The following is a 16,078-nucleotide window of genomic DNA, read 5'->3' as shown; positions in this document are numbered from 1 at the left end:
CGGCTCATTCAGGCCGTACCAGAGCCCCCTCCCTGGGCGGGGGGGGGGGAAATCCCTGGGGGAAGGAAGCATTGTTGGAAGTCCTGCTTTAAAAACCCCTTTGTGACGTTCTCCCCCCCCCCCCCCCAGAAGCCTGAACGAACTCCGCGCTCTGCTCATGGAAGCCAACCGGCACTCGCCCGGGCCTGAGCGGGACTTGAGCCGTGAGGTGCACAAAGCGGAGTGGAGGATGAAGGAGCAGAAACTCAAAGACGACATCCAGGAGCTGAGAGAGAAGCTGGTCGTTCTGGTGAGCGCAGAATGGGGGGGGGGGGGAGAGCGCCGCACAGGTAACCCACAGGTGCTCCCACCTTGGGGCGGAAGGGTTGGGCTGCTTTTAAACACAGTCTAGAAACTCCAGTTGGTCAACAATGCAGTGACCAGACATCACTCTAGGGATTGCAGGTCGGAAGCCAGTGTTGAGTTATGGCTTTAGAAGCACAGACTGGGTTTCTGGCACATAACCTTTTGTGTTAAGTCTCTGTCTGGGCCTTCCAGAGACTAGCAGAGATTGCAGCGGTTCTCAGCCAAGTCAGCAAAGACATGAATTAAGACAGAGATTTTTGTAGGTTAAAACAAACCTTTTACTGGCAAATAAATATATAATTTAGTTATGGCAGTACAGATACAAATACTTACAAACGGTCAGTCAATACAGCTCACATCAAGTTGAGTAAGGGACATGGAAGTAAAGTGAACATGAAAACACATTTACTTTTATAGACAACATGTACAATGATGCAACTCCTTGCAACCCTTAATTGAAGACAATCAGTTAGACAATTATTCAATGATGACACTCAATGTCCAGGTGTAGAGTTGACCTTTAAGTTTCTGCTGAGTCCTCTGTTCTTCCAGATCCTCAGCAATTAACAAAGCAATGGAAAACATAACCAAGATCCATTCCAGGATCCAACAGCCAGATTCCGGTGGGACTTCAGGAAAAACTTCCTGACTGTTAGAGCGGTACGACAATGGAACCAGTTCCCTAGGGAGGTGGTGGTCTCTCCCACACTAGAGGCCTTCAAGAGGCAGCTGGACAACCACCTGTCAGGGATGCTTTAGGGTGGATTCCTGCACTGAGAAGGGGGTTGGACTCCAACTCTACTATTCTATGATTCTAAGATCAGGAATTCATAGAATCATAGAATCATAGAGTTGGAAGGGGCCTACAAGGCCATCGAGTCCAACCCCCTGCTCAATATAATACAATATACAATATAAATACAATATAAACACTTAGTAGGAGTACTGAGTGTTTGCTTTTGATCAGCGCTTTGTTTAATTGCCTTGGCCAGCATCAGAATGTTGTTAGAATCCCTGGTATCAGGTAGCTCTCATAGAGATTTGTCCACAGGTTGTGGCAGATAATTAACTAGATCCCGCAAGCCTGAAATTTCCCCACCCCTGTCCTGTAAGCACCACCCCCTCCAATTCTGTGTGTCTGTTATTATTCCCATTTTGCAGATGGGAAGGGCTGAGATAGAGTGAGGCTTGCTTACAGCTTCAGTTCCTGGAAGAGCTGAGATTTGAACATATGTCTTCTGGTTCATCATCATCATCATAATCTATTTATTTGTTACCCGCCTCTCCCTCTGGATCGAGGCGGGGTACAACACGAATAAAACCACCATAAAATACATAAAACTAATTCAAATGTTTAAACCACTGCATCCTTAAAAGCAGCACACCATTAAAAAAAAGGCATCTTAAAATTCAACTGGGTAGGCCTGCCGGAAGAGATCAGTCTTTACGGCTTTCTTAAATTCCGGAAGACTGTTCAGTTGGCAAATCTCTCCCGGCAAGCCATTCCACAAAGCAGGAGCGGCAGAAGAAAAGGCCCTCTGGGTAATAGTTTGTCAGCCTTGTTTTTGTTGTCTGGAGTAAATTCTTCCCAGAGGACCTGAGTGTGCGGGGCGGATTGTACGGGAGGAGGCGATCCCACAGGTAGCCTGGACCCAAACCATGTAGGGCTTTAAAGGTGATCACCAACACTTTATACTTTGCCAGGAAACTAATTGGCAGCCAGTGAAGAGATTTTAAAACTGGTGTAATGTGGTTCCCCGTAGGTGTACTGGTGACCAGCCTGGCTGCCATATTTTGAACTAGTTGAAGTTTCCAGACTAGGTACAAAGGTAGCCCCATGTAGAGTGCATTGCAGAAGTTGAGCCTCGAAGTTACCAGCGCATGCACTACCATCTTTAGGTCTTCCAACTCTAGGAAGGGGCGCAGCTGGCGTGTCAGCCCAAATCCAGCCTCTTACCCGTTCTTCAGAAAAGCTCTTCCTTGGGTGAATGGGTCCAAAATTCCTCTGCTTCCTTCTTTTGATGCTGATTTAATACTGGCAAAATCAAGATTCCATTGATTTCCTGTTCTAATATAGGAACATCTAATGACATCAACGTTGTTTTTCATTTTATATGTCCAGGATAAAGAGAAAGCGGTAACGGACCAGCGGCGATATTCTCTCATAGACCCTTCGTCGGAGTCGGAAGTTCTCCGGTTGCAGCATCGGCTAGTCAGCACCGAGGATGTCCTGAGGAATGCGTTGGACCAGGGCCAACAGATGGAGAAGCTCGTGGAGGCCATGAGAAGCTGTTCTGAAAAAGCACAGGTAGATGTTCCCCGTCAGGTGGATTTTCTGTGGCCTGTTAAACCAGTCCTCTGGTCCCCGTGGTCCCAAGTTGTGTGGATTCTCTGGTCACTCCAGCATCTTCTAGAGTTGTGAGTTCGGGCCTGCCCTCGCCTCCTGAACTCTGAAATGCGATGCCCGATTTCAATCTCCTGGTCTTTATTTCTTGGTCAACCAATCGGTTTTGTCTGGTGTGAGCGATGTAGAAATTGTTGTGTTTCTCAGAACACTCCTGCTTTCGATGGGAGACAAATGACGAGGCCTGCTAGGTAATCCACAAAGCTTTTATTAAGCAGCAAACATTTCTTCTACCTGAAGAGAGTCTAATCTCTTGGAAACTTCCCCCTAGGCAAAACTATGCAAACTAAGCGAGACTGTTGTCTGACCAAGGAGAACAGGAAGCCTCTTCCCAAATGCCCATAACTTCAGAGAGCCTGGTGTGGAGGCAGGTTCTGGTGCAATCCTAGCCGGACTGACTTTCTCACACCTTCCTTCCGCCCCGTATGTGTTAGCTTCCGGTGGACCCTAGCATCAGCTAGCTTGTTGGGACGCTCACCTCCGGAAGAAACCTCGCTTCCCACTGAGTGTGTAGGATTTGGCCTTGAGGAGATAAGCTCTGGAGAGGGCTGATTGCCAGCTGGGGAATCGCCTGTGAGAGCTTCCTCCCTCTCCGGTACAGGCTGGCTGGTGTCTGGTGCCTCCTCCTCTAGGTCCGAATCTGATTCTGATGGATTACCTGAAACACCTTCTCCCAAAACAGGGGCAGTAGGGTTAGACATGACAGAAATATACATTAGCTGATACATTTTTTCCTGGTAGACTGTGTTTGCCTTAGGGGACTGCGTTTCTCAATGGAATAATAAAAACAACAATGGATTTTTAAAAAGGAGGAACCCGTGCGACGTAGTCCATCAACAGGACTGTGACCAGGAACGCCAGAGTTTCAACTGGCACTCATCCAGGACGGTCACTGGGTGGTCTCCCTCAGCCTAAACTACCTCACAGGGTTGTTGGAATAACATGGGCTATGCGGGTTGCAAGGCGGGAGATACATGTGAAATAAAATGAAGAGGGAGTGGCCACAAAATGTCGCCGTGTCACGCGTCCCTTATAACTTGCTATCGCCGGTCAGTCATGACTTCCGCAATGATGCTCCATTCATCCCATCTTCCGCCGGCTTTTCCGTTCCGCCAGGATTCATGCTCAGGCCTCCTTCGCTGTTCTGGACTTCCTCTCCACCCCCTGCCCCCCAAAGCCTGCTGGTACCGCCTCTCGTCTGTGGCTGATGCCACCTTTGTCTCCATATCCAGGGTCCCTCACAGCTAGCCAAACTTCAGAAATACATGGAATGGTAAATATACGGCAGAGCGCCCCTTGCAGCGGGACGTTAATTCTGGCCAAGTTCTCGCTGAGATGATAAACCTGTCAGGACTGTACCACTTCAGGCGGCCGGTGGGAACACCCGTTAGCCAAATACGGCTCCGTGCATAGATAATTCCATGCACATTTTAGCCTAGCCTTCCCCTGGTGTGCCGGTTTTCCTCTGTGTTGTGAATTTTGTTTCGATTTATGGAGAAATATTCAAGCTTATTGTTGGTGTTAAGAAATCCAACACTCTAAAACCACTACACCACACTGGCTCTCGATATGGACTGGATTCTCCCACCCCCCAAAACACACATTCCCCCACCCCAGTCTGTGAAGCGGTGCAATGTAGACACAGTTGCTCCACCTATGAGAAACAGAACTTATAAATACCTCGTTATTAATCTCAGAAAGTTATTTCAACTGTCCCTGATTTCCCCCCCTCAAAACTTCTCTTCTTCTTCTTCTTCTTCTTCTTCTTCTTCTTCTTCTTCTTCTTCTTCTTCTTCTTCTTCTTCTTCTCCTCCTCCTCCTCCTCCTCCTCCTCCTCCTCCTCCTCCTCCTCCTCCTCTTCTTCTTCTTCTTCTTTAAAAATAGAAGCTTTAGGGCGTTTAACATTTCTTTTTCATAAGTTTTTTTGGGGGCATCACATAAAACTGTTTTAAATGGTGCCCTCTCTATATGTAATTGTGATGCACTCATAAACCATCTATTACAAAGCGTTCTTTTCATTTTAGACTATTGGAAACTCTGGATCTGCTAATGGGATCCATCAACAGGATAAATCCCACAAACAGGAGGTTAGTGGCTTTTAAATATCTATAATACTGGACTTTTCCCCCTTTGTTCTGCTGATGGAACCTCTGGCCGGGTTCGGACATCACGATAACCCACGTTGGGTTAACATGGCTTATTTAACCCATTCTGGGTTATCATATCCTCTGGTGTCGTTTATTTTAAGGTGCAAAAAAGGGAGAAACGAGTTCTCAAGACGCTGAACTTTTTATATTAGGTTGAGAAGCCCGACGCGTTTCAGCCTGTATTTTTGCTAGGCCTTCCTCGGGGTTGTAGGAATCATAGAATAGTAGAGTTGAAATGGGCCTCTAAGGCCATCGAGTCCAACCCCCTGCTCAATGCAGGAATCCACCCTACAGCATCCCTGACAGAGGGTTATCCAGCTGCCTCTTGAAGGCCTCTAGAGTGGGAGAGCCCACCACCTCCCTAGGTCACGGGTTCCATTGTCGTACTGCTCTAACAATCAGGAAGTTTTTCCTGGTGTCCAACCGGAATCTGGCTTCCTGTCACTTGAGCCCATTATTCCGCGTCCTGCACTGTGGGAGGATGGAGAAGAGATCCTGGCCCTCCTCTGTGTGACAACCTTTTAAGTCTTTGAAGAGTGCTATCATGTCTCCCCTCAATCTTCTCTTCTCCAGGCTAAACATGCCCAGTTCCTTCAGTCTCTCTTCATAGGGCTTTGTTTCCAGACCCCTGATCCTCCTCGTGAAGATCATTCCTGTAGACTTCCATTGGCGAGTTAAAGGTGCCCTGCCTGGAAAATCAGGGGTGGGGTGGCAAACTCAATGCCTGGCCAAGGACCGTGTTGCCCCAACTGTCCTTGGCCATTTTGCCCCCAACACCAATTTGCCACTTTTTTAAAAAAAAAGAAAGAAAGAAATGTTCTTAGAGTTCCATTTGCACAAATGGGATTCCCAAATAAAGAGGGCAAGGTACCCCTTCATGCCAGGGTGGGGTCTCCCTTTCCTTCCCCCATCCCACACCTCTCTATCTCCGAGGAAGCCTTTTCCCACATGTCGGGGAAAAGGATTTCTCCTGTGATTTAAAAGCCAGGCCTCGGGAGAAATCCTTTTTCCCATCAAAGGGGGATTCCGCTGGGAATGGGTCTTTAAGACCCTCCCTCCCACTTGCCCACCCTGTTTCGCCTGTGGGCGCAAAGGTACCAGGCATGGGGTGTGTAGAAGTGGGTGTGGGCACCCCGTCTCCCCATAAAAAAAAAGTTACACAAAGAGTTTTAGCAACAACAACACAGTCATGTTCCAGACAATGACTGCATTGATTATTACAATTTTCAGCAAATCCTTTGAAATGATACTTGGATCTCTTTTCCAAGACATGCCTTTATATATGTCAGTTTTCCTGTCTCTACAATCTACTATGCTCTGATTTTTTTTTTTTAAAAGAGAAGATTCTGGCTGTTCCAGTCCTGTAGTTCATTTCTGATTTGTGTTATAAACAGAAACCAACTTCTGCTGCTACCAGCCGGTTCATTATAAAGAACTCTTCTTTTCCTAAATAATAAAAACAGATCTGTTCCTAGCTGGGAGTTGGCACTGTGCCCCAGTTCCCTGTTGCTGACAATTCAGCAGTGACTGGCCGCTTGCAGAAGTGATGTCATATCAGGGCTTTGTTGCTGACCACCTATATGTTGACGTGGAAGCAAAGGCCAGGTTGTTGGCCTCGGAGTAGACGACTGCTTGCCTTTTGTCTTCTTTAAACCACCATTGGTGGTTATATCTGATGCTGGTTTAATGCTGGTTTACTAACTAGGATCTGAAACCAGGATCCAAGCTCCTGAAAAAGGTTATATCCTACCTTTCCCCCCCTCCTAGGAACCCACGGTGGCATACATAATCTTCCTCTCCATTTTATCCTCACAACAACCACCCTGTGAGGTAGGTTGGGGTGAAAGTCTCTCACTGGCCCAAAGTCACCCAGAGAGCTTCCATGGCCCAGTGGAGACTAGAACCCGGATCTCCCGACTCCCAGTCCAACACTCTAGCCACTACACGCACTGGCTCTCTGCTTCCGGCTCAATAGCTGCTCAGTTGCCACTGTTATGGGGGTAGTTTCCTATCTTAATACCCAATATCAACCTAGCGCCCCCCTTTTTTGCCCAAACGCAAGCCCTGTGTGAACCTTTTCCCCCAGCCAGACTGACTGCCCAATTGCCCTCATGGTTGCTGCACCAAACGTTGGCATTCCATGACGGGTTCTCCGTAAATGCCATTCACACACATTGGTACCATGGCAGCGAGGAAGGGAATAAGGGTTAAACCCCACCTCCATGGATCTCACTTGGGACGTGCACACGTACACAGTGGCTATTGGGGGGGTGTGTGTTTTTTAAAAAAACAACGACATTTAGTTCTTTCACGCAATTAACATAATCTGGAGGTCGGCGCTAGGACAACAGCTGGCATCAAGCTAAATCCGAGTTGCGCAGGGACTCTTCTCAGAGGGGAAATAACTGATTTGGGTGAGATTTGTTTTCTAAACAATGCCGATTCTTCTTCTTTTTTTGCATTTAGTTCTTTCACGCAATTAACATAATCTGTAGGTCGGCGCTAGGACAACAGCTGGCATCAAGCTAAATCCGAGTAGCGCAGGGACTCTTCTCAGAGGGGAAATGACTGATTTGGGTGAGATTTGTTTTCTAAACAATGCCGATTCTTCTTCTTTTTTTGCAGAGCTTGGTGCGCTTTAGGGGTGTGTTTCTTACAGTCCGCAGAGGTCCTAGCCCGTCGGAGAAACCGGTGCCGTAAACCCTCATATGGCCAAATCTGCTTTATGGGGCAGAAAGCAAACATTTGGACGAGCATATATTATTCTATCAGGACAGCAATTCTCACTTTCACGCCCCGGTTTCCTCTCTTTCAGGAGAAGCACTGATGAAGGAGAAGAGGCGGAGAGGATTATGTGATGCTCGGGTGTACTCCTGAGAAGAGGCGGCACCACAGAGGCCTCCTCCCCCAGTACCCGGGACCCCGTTTAAGCGCTACCTAAAGTATTTCTGCTCTACGACCACTACCGCATTCATAGCGTGGACTCACGCACCTAATCAGGACGGCCCCTGCCCTAAACGGTTCAGATTTCCCAAGTTGGGCCTGCTTCCCGAAGAAAGCGGTACAGCTATTTGCAGCCTTCAGTGGCGGTTTAATTGGCAAGGGCCCAACTGTGCCAGTTTTGGGGCGGGCGGCAGGCGCCCTGCTGCGTCGGCGGGTAGCGATGCCTCAGTCCAGGGGCCCTGTTGGGAGAAGTCAGCGATTTATTTTATTTTATTGCGAATCCCCGAGAAACCCATGCGGCTTCCTCCTGACGGATGCTCTTCTTTGCCCTTTCCGGATTTGACCGGTCTGCAGAATACCTACCGCCCGGCGCTGTTGGCCAATGGGGGACGACTTTGTTCGGAGGTGTCACGGAAAAGACTCTTGAAGTCCCGGACGGGGAGTTTCTGATTAATCCTAATCACGTTCAATGTGGGATGCGAATTTTCAGGCGGACCGTTCTTTAACTTATTTTTTAACGTCGGTAGCTGTCGAGTTGTTGGTGGGTTGGAGTTTACGAAACGGGGGCGGACTTCGCTGGCGGCCGTACATGCCTCTCGTCTGCTCAGAGATTTCTTTGCTTTAACATGCCCCGTGCAAAGGTTTGAAGACAAAGTAGAGATTGTCAGAATTATGTACTCAGCAAAGCATTAGGGCAGCCTCCCGCAACGTGAGCCCTTTCTGGACCTATTGGACGGCAAATCCCGGAGTTGGCCATGCCGGCTTGGAATTCTGGGAGCTGCCGTCCATTAGGACAGCAATTCTGGAAAGGGCTCACGTTGCAGGAGGCTCCTCGAAGAAGGCGGATGTGATCTTCTGCTTCCTTCTCCATGGTTTTCACCAAGTTTGCTTTTTTTTTTTAAGTTCTCAGACATCTTCCCCATGACTTGAGGGTTAATTTTTCTACCTTGGCCCGATTTATACATGCAACGGAATAAAGAAAACACTACAGCGTTCCCCTCGAGGTGTACTGCTTTTAGACTGCAGGTGCCAGTCAGCTTATTTAGCTGCTAAAAAATAAAATAAAGATCTCCTTGCCTGTAGAAAGCTAGCATGTCAGGAAGAAGAGTTCACCCCAGCAATCTCTCTTCTATTTGCGTGGAGCAGTCCTGTAACAAACTCCTCCCTGCAGCCTGTGGGGCATACACTCTAGGTGACAGCAGGACCCTGTGGTCCTCCTGATGTTGGATTATAGCTCCCATCATCCCCAGCAACTGGCCATGCTGGTAGGGGCTAATAGGGTACAGCAACATTGGTGCACCAGGTGTTCCCCACCTAGGTAAAGCATTACCACTGGTTTTCCTTGCATGTATATAAACTCAGCCACAGGGATGAACCTTCAAATGGGAAAGAGATGTGTTCTAACACGTGAATGACAGAGGATGAGTATAGCTATGTGTGGTTGCTTTTCCGTCCCGTTAGCGGTACATCGATTTGAAAGAGAGAAAGAGAGTCTCTGTGTGTTTTGCGTTACAAAATGCTTCCCCCCCCCCTCCCGGACCAAGAGATCTCAGTATTAGAAAAAGCAGCCCAGGACTTGAACTTGGACCGGCTTCGCTCTAAGAGTTATTTGGGCGAACGTTTGCTGTCCCAGTCTCAAAACGCTGGTAGTATCTTGTTACGGCTTTCTTGGGTCCACCACCCCGCGGGAACCTGGGAGGCAGGAGAGGCGTCGCGAAACCAAAATCTGTATTCCCAATAGTAAATTGCTGCTGTTCTTGCCCGGCCCAGATGTTACAGCTGTGGGTTCGAGTAGAGTGGGAATCCAGCTTGCTCCCAGTGCAAGGGAAGATTTACCCCGAGCATCACGCTGGTGCTAGTACTAATGACGTAGCCTCGAACGCCGTGGAATCAACATCCCCAACTCCGCTAAGGAACGACTCCTGTGAATGAGGATGTTCAGTTTCAGAAATTCAGAGCTTAGGGGGACAAATGTACGGCTCCCCTCCGCCCCCTGGCTTACAAGTTGAGGCCCCGAATCCAGCCGAATTCCAGCCTAGCAACACAATTAGTTTGCTGGTATCGTGATGTCTGCCTGCCAAGCTGCCCTACTCATTCAACAGGGACGGCAGACGTTCCTACCAATCAAACCACGAGGATGTAGAGCAGTTGTTGTGTTTTTCTAGCTGTTTCTTAGTCTCGTCTACTTTCTTAAGAACTGGCTTTAGTTTTCCAGGTATCCCACTGGAATACCTTTGGTTAGCTTTTTTGGTTTCTCCAAAAATAGTTTCTGGGAGCCCCCCGTGCCGGAGAGCATCAAACAGCACCAAACTCTGGGTCTAGCCTTTGCTGCTATTCCTTCTGATCCGATTCGCCTGCCCTTATCTAGGACCGTGGGACTCGCTGTCCGCAGTATGGGTCACAGCCACACTTCTGTTTCACCTATATGGTGGCTCCTCCGGTCGTTTGCATGAGTAAGGCTGTGGACTGCAATTCCAGTTCTTTCTCAGTTAACGTCGATGCGTTTCCCTGGTTAAAAAGCTTTCCCAATATCTGCGGCGTTAGACGGAAAAGAGAGAAAAGAAGAAGGAAACCTTCTCCAAAGGCTTTGTTTTCTTCCTCTGGTTTTTGTCAGCTGCTTTGCCGTTTCGGGACGTTGTTATCAAACCTCTGCACGACCTGTGATGAGCCGGGAAACGGATGAAACGTCCCAGTGTCGGGGTTTTGTTCCACAAAGATCGGTCAATGCCTCTCTTGGGAAATAGCAACGCTGCTAGCCTTCGGACTTTTCTGTTCACTCCCTCCGCCCTCAGGATTTTGGTGGACAAGAAATTGATCCATTGGGCAGATGAGATGAGGAAGCAGAGAAATAAGCTGGTCTTTTTTGTGAATCTCTAACAATTGCTGTGCCAATTCTCAGTACCTTTCCTATATATTTCTTTTCTTTTCTTTTCTGTTTTGATGAATTACACCTATTTGTAGATGGACAGAAACAGCTGCAACCCTCCAATGTTTCTCCACCGTCCCTCTTTGCCTTCATGACATTTCACGCTGCCTTTTCAGCAGATTTATCCACAGGGTTTATTTGCAAGGTGGAACCCAAATCTTGCCTTCCTCTTTCTCCTTCCCTGCTAGTACAAGTTGGTAACTAGACCGAGAAACCTACCATGACATTTGAACTGGGATTCTGGTTTGTTGCACCCTGTACAAGCCAGGATTGCAAACCAGGGTTTGTTGTTGGCTTATGAATCCTGGCTTGCTTAGGAGCAACAAGCCAGGATTTTGGGTTTGGATGTCACGTTCAGCTCTCTAACTTTGGCTAGTTTAGCTGCTTGCATTAGCAGGAGCCATGTGGGAGTGAATGGACTGTGCAGGCCAACTCATTCACAAAAGGAATATTTGGCTTAACGTTCTGTGTGAACACTCCTTCTTAAACCGGTGGGTGCAATTATCTTCCTTACTTCCTATATTCCTGTGAAAAGATTAGGCTATCTGCCATGCTTTTTTCATTCATCTGTTAATCATGTGGGTGTCTCTTCCTAGAGTAGGTGGCACAAATTGTCCACCATGGGAATTAAAAACGGAAGATTTTTAATCCCCAACCCCAGTAGCACAAAGGGAATTTCATATACTGCCAGTGAGTGGTCTTTCTGTCTGCCCTCTCCATCAGCAGGAAAAAAATATATATGACGAGACTAAATATAACAGGGCAACACGAAAAAATACGTCTATAAAGGGCTGTACTTCTGATTTATTTCTCAGCCATTGTTCCGTTTGGGCTGAAGAAGGCTGAAGTGTCACCAGATCAAAGGATGAAAGTTGGGTTCCAGTTGGGGAGAGGTGGAGAGACGTCCCCACGCTGCCCAACATCTAGAAGGCCGAATTGTTTCCTCGTTTAGGGATCAAGAGAACCTTGTCAGCTTTTGGCAGCAATGCAAAATGTCTGCGTCTCCTTTTTAAGTTGAGGCACAGTGTAGTACACAGCCCAGTTTGGGTTCCAAGTAAATACACGCATGTCGAATTTCACAAGAAAACAGAACCAAGTTAAGTCTTAAAGGAGATCTGTCCAGCATTTCAGCACTTAATCCTGTACAGAGGTATTAATTCACTAAACAAATCAACCCAACTTCTCAGACTCCTGTACAGGACCAGAACAAGCCGATACTCGATGTAATAAAATGGATAACCTTTTACCCACGTGGTATGTATTCCAATTTTGTAGTTTTAGTCACTTTTTTGGCTATCAAATTTTGTTAGATAAAGAAAAAAAAAATCAGTTTGACAGCTAACGTCTATTTTGTTATCGGCTTAATTTTTTTTTTTTCCTCTGTACAAAAGCTTTACAGATGGGAGTCTATTAAGTGTAACTACTTCTACAGATTATGTATTCATGTATCACAGGCCCTAAGATTGGCTTGCTAAAGTGTGATGAGCTCATACTAAACCAATAAAACCTTTATGGCGGAAGAGAACCACCCATGTTTCCCTCTTGTCCCTCTTCCAAAGACGGTTGATGACACAAAACAGGGCCCGCTGCGAAGACATTTGAAGATGGGCTAAAATTTTGAAATGGGTGTAGACGCCCAAAGAAAAAGAAAAATCTTTGATGGCTCAGTGAGGGTTATAATAATCCAGTTGGTTTTTATATATATAAGACAGAGAGAGAGAGAAGGTATTTTAGGATTAACTAGGGTGACCCTATGAAAAGGAGGACAGCCACGTTGCCTCGTCCACTATTTGCCTCTGAGCGTAGGAAGACTTCCCATCTAGCCCGGTATGATCAAGACCGCCAGTCAGCCAGAAGTCTTTCACCATCACCGTGACTGAATTCAGTGAGCTACCAGGATTGAATCTGGGACTTTCTCCAGGCAAAGCAGATTTTAATACTTTGCATAGGGGCAGAAAACTCCCTAAACTGAACAGTTTGTGACGCAAAGCATCTTTCACGGACGCTTTGATACCAACATTGATCCAATGTACCACTAGGTGGCATTGTGGTCCTTACCCAGATAAAATCCATATTAGAACCAGTATATTTCCTGCCTACGTCTGTTGGCTATTAATACAAAGGGTCATATCTTTGTTTATTGTATTTATATTCCACCTTTTTCCCCCTCCAAGGAACCCAAGGCGGCCTACATAACCCTCCTCCATTTTATCCTCACAACAACAACCCTGTGAGGTAGGTTGGGCTGAGAGTCTCTGACTGGCCCAAAGTCACCCAGTGAGCTTCCGTGGCCCAGTGGGGACTAGAACCCGGCTCTCCCGACTCCCAGTCCGACACTCTAACCACTACACGCACTGGCTCTCTGCTTCCTTTCAGTAGCTGCTCAGTTCCCACTGTTACGGGGTTAGTTTCCTATCCCATTACCCAATATCAACCTAGCGCCCCCCTTTTCCCCACACACACCTAGGCCCTGTGTGAATCTATCCCCCCATCCAGACTGACTGCCCAATTGCCCTCACAGTTGCTGCACCAAACGTTGGCGTGCCATGACGGGTTCTCCGTAAATGCCATTCGCGCACACTTAGAATATTCATGAGCGTTCTTGGGAGGTAATAGTATCCCAAACTGTATCCGTAGGTTTCCATATTGGATTGCGAAAAAGAAAACACTCCAGGTTTTAGAGAGAGCCGTGTGCGCCATCCGGGGGACTGGATTCTAAAGCAAAAATATGCCTACGTTGTTTGATCTAATCAATCAGATGTCAATTAGACGGTGGATGTGACTTGGTTCCGCAGCAGCAGAGGAACCAACATGACTCCAACATGCTTGGAGTCATGTTGTCGGTTGGCTGATTTGTGTGTGTGTGTGTGTGTGAGAGAGAGAGAGAGAGAGAGAGAATATGAAATCAGTTGATTATCGAGGGGTTGCTCCCCACACGACAACGGTATATAATCAACCATGATGTAGATTACGGCCAGCGTCAAGTTGACTATTAGAATCATAGAATCGTAGAGTTGGAAGGGGCCTACAAGGCCATCGAGTCCAACCCCCTGCTCAATGCAGGAATCCACCCTAAAGCATCCCTGACAGATGGTTGTCCAGCTGCCTCTTGAAGGCCTCTAGTGTGGGAGAGCCCACCACCTCCCTAGGGAACTGGTTCCATTGTCGTACTGCTCTAACAGTCAGGAAGTTTTTCCTGATGTCCCGCCGGAATCTGTCTTCCTGTAACTTGAGCCCGTTATTCCGTGTCCTGCACTCTGGGAGGATCGAGAAGAGATCCTGGCCCTCCTCTGTGTGACAACCTTTCAAGTCTTTGAAGAGTGCTATCATGTCTCCCCTCAGCCTTCTCTTCTCCAAGCTAAACATGCCCAGTTCTTTCAGTCTCTCCTCATAGGGCTTTGTTTCCAGACCCCTGATAAATCCTGGTTGCCCTCCTCTGAACACGCTCCAGCAAACAAACACACCATTAGTCAATGGTGTGGTTTTTTTTACACATCCCTCGCCCTGTCTCCCCACACCCTCAGTCCTCCCACTGGTATCCCATCATCCCTTGCAAGTTCTGCTAGCTGGAGTGGAATGGCTGCCGCCGCTTTGGTCGCTCTTGCCAAGGGACTCTGTAGTCGCCAAAAATAACCACCTATGTGTGACGAAATAGCCAACGGTGCCCGACACACGACACGATAACCAAATAATCAACTCTGCACAGCGTTGGTTGCATCAGTTATTTCGACTGAATAACTGGTGTGAAAAAATCCTGACAGATACACTTACCCACCGTTGGCTATTTAACCCAGCATTGGCTATTTAACCCAGCGTTGGCTATTTAACCCAGCGTTGGCTATTTAACCCAGCGTTGGCTATTTAACCCAGCGTTGGCTATTTAACCCAGGGTTGGCTATTTAACCCACCGTTGGCTATTTAACCCACCGTTGGCTATTTAACCCAGCGTTGGCTGTTTAACCCAGCGTTGGCTGTTTAACCCAGCGTTGGCTGTTTAACCCAGCGTTGGCTGTTTAACCCAGCGTTGGCTGTTTAATCCAGCGTTGGCTGTTTAACCCAGCGTTGGCTATTTAACCCAGCGTTGGCTATTTAACCCAGCATTGGTTATTGTGTTGTCCGAACACTGTGTGCTGTGAAAAGTCTAAGAAAGGGGACGACCCTGAGATTTGTATCTATTTAAGTATTGATAAGCTACTTTCTGGTCCAAGTCCGACCAACATACTGAAACAAAATACAAGTATAACACAATAATATAATCTTAAAACGAAACTTTACAATAAAATCAAAACACCCTAACAATACCTAAAGACATCTTTCGGCCAGTAATTTTTTTTCAAAGAAAAAAAAAAACATGCGTGGAGTCACCACAATAAAACATTAATAAAACAGCAGCGCGACCCGTAGAACACATCAATGAAAAGCCATTTGAACCGGGCGGGTTTTCGAAACCTTTTTAAACCTTGCAAGCGAGAGGAGCCAACCACAACGTTGCAATTAAAGGGAAGCCTGCTGTCATCGTCAAGGTAGAGCTGGGGGAATGTGGGTTCGCGGTGGTGTAATGTAATGTACAATGTAAATGCAGTAAGGAAAATATCTCTCCTCTCTCATCTCACACTATTGCCCCGCTCGTGCTCTTCGCTCCTCTGATGCCATGTTTCTCGCCTGCCCAAGGGCCTCTACTTCCCTTGCTCGGCTCCGTCCATTCTCTTCTGCTGCCCCTTACGCCTGGAACGCTCTTCCAGAACATTTGAGAACTACAAGTTCAATCGCAGCTTTTAAAGCTCAACTAAAAACTTTTCTTTTTCCTAAAGCTTTTAAAACTTGATGTTGTGCAGACTTTATACTGTTAGTTTTACCCTACCCTGTGCCTGCTTACCCTACCCTGTGCCTGTTGGCATTCTCTTCCCCTCCTTATTGTTTTATTATGAATTTATTAGAATGTAAGCCTATGCGGCAGGGTCTTGCTATTTACTGTTTTACTCTGTACAGCACCATGTACATTGATGGTGCTATATAAATAAATAATAATAATAATAATAATAATAATAATAATAATAATAATAATAATAATAATAGAAAACCCCTTAGGGCCCAATCCTATGCATGTTTAGACAGAAAATACATCCTAGGACTTTTTTTTCTGTCTAAACATGCATAGGATTGGGCTTTTGATGATCAAAGCAAAATATCTAAATGAAAGTTCTTGAAGGAACCAAAATGTCTTAGCCTGGCACTGAAAAGACTGAAAAATGGGGGGTGTCCAGCCAGTCTCCCCAGAAATGGCATTCCTTATTCAGGGGGCCACTGCCAGCA

The 16,078-nt window shown here is 46.9% G+C and overlaps 1 protein-coding gene across 2 annotated transcripts in view; it reads left to right on the top strand.

The window, feature by feature from the left end:
* Window positions 1-8,552, top strand: part of CLIP2 (CAP-Gly domain containing linker protein 2) — a 51,002-nt gene extending 42,450 nt beyond the window's left edge. For both annotated transcript variants that reach the window (XM_063146708.1, XM_063146707.1), the window contains 4 exons: window positions 130-289; window positions 2,468-2,653; window positions 4,774-4,836; window positions 7,712-8,552. In XM_063146708.1, coding sequence (XP_063002778.1) covers window positions 130-289; window positions 2,468-2,653; window positions 4,774-4,836; window positions 7,712-7,723 — 421 coding nt within the window. In that variant the 3' untranslated portion in view covers window positions 7,724-8,552. The remainder of the gene's footprint in view (window positions 1-129; window positions 290-2,467; window positions 2,654-4,773; window positions 4,837-7,711) is intronic.
* Window positions 8,553-16,078: the final 7,526 nt, after the last annotated feature.

The sequence above is a fragment of the Elgaria multicarinata genome, chromosome 22, assembly GCF_023053635.1.
Source record: "Elgaria multicarinata webbii isolate HBS135686 ecotype San Diego chromosome 22, rElgMul1.1.pri, whole genome shotgun sequence".
Taxonomy (NCBI): domain Eukaryota; kingdom Metazoa; phylum Chordata; class Lepidosauria; order Squamata; family Anguidae; genus Elgaria; species Elgaria multicarinata.
Note: the sequence above shows the minus strand (reverse complement) of the source record. Positions and strands in the feature narration are given on the sequence as shown.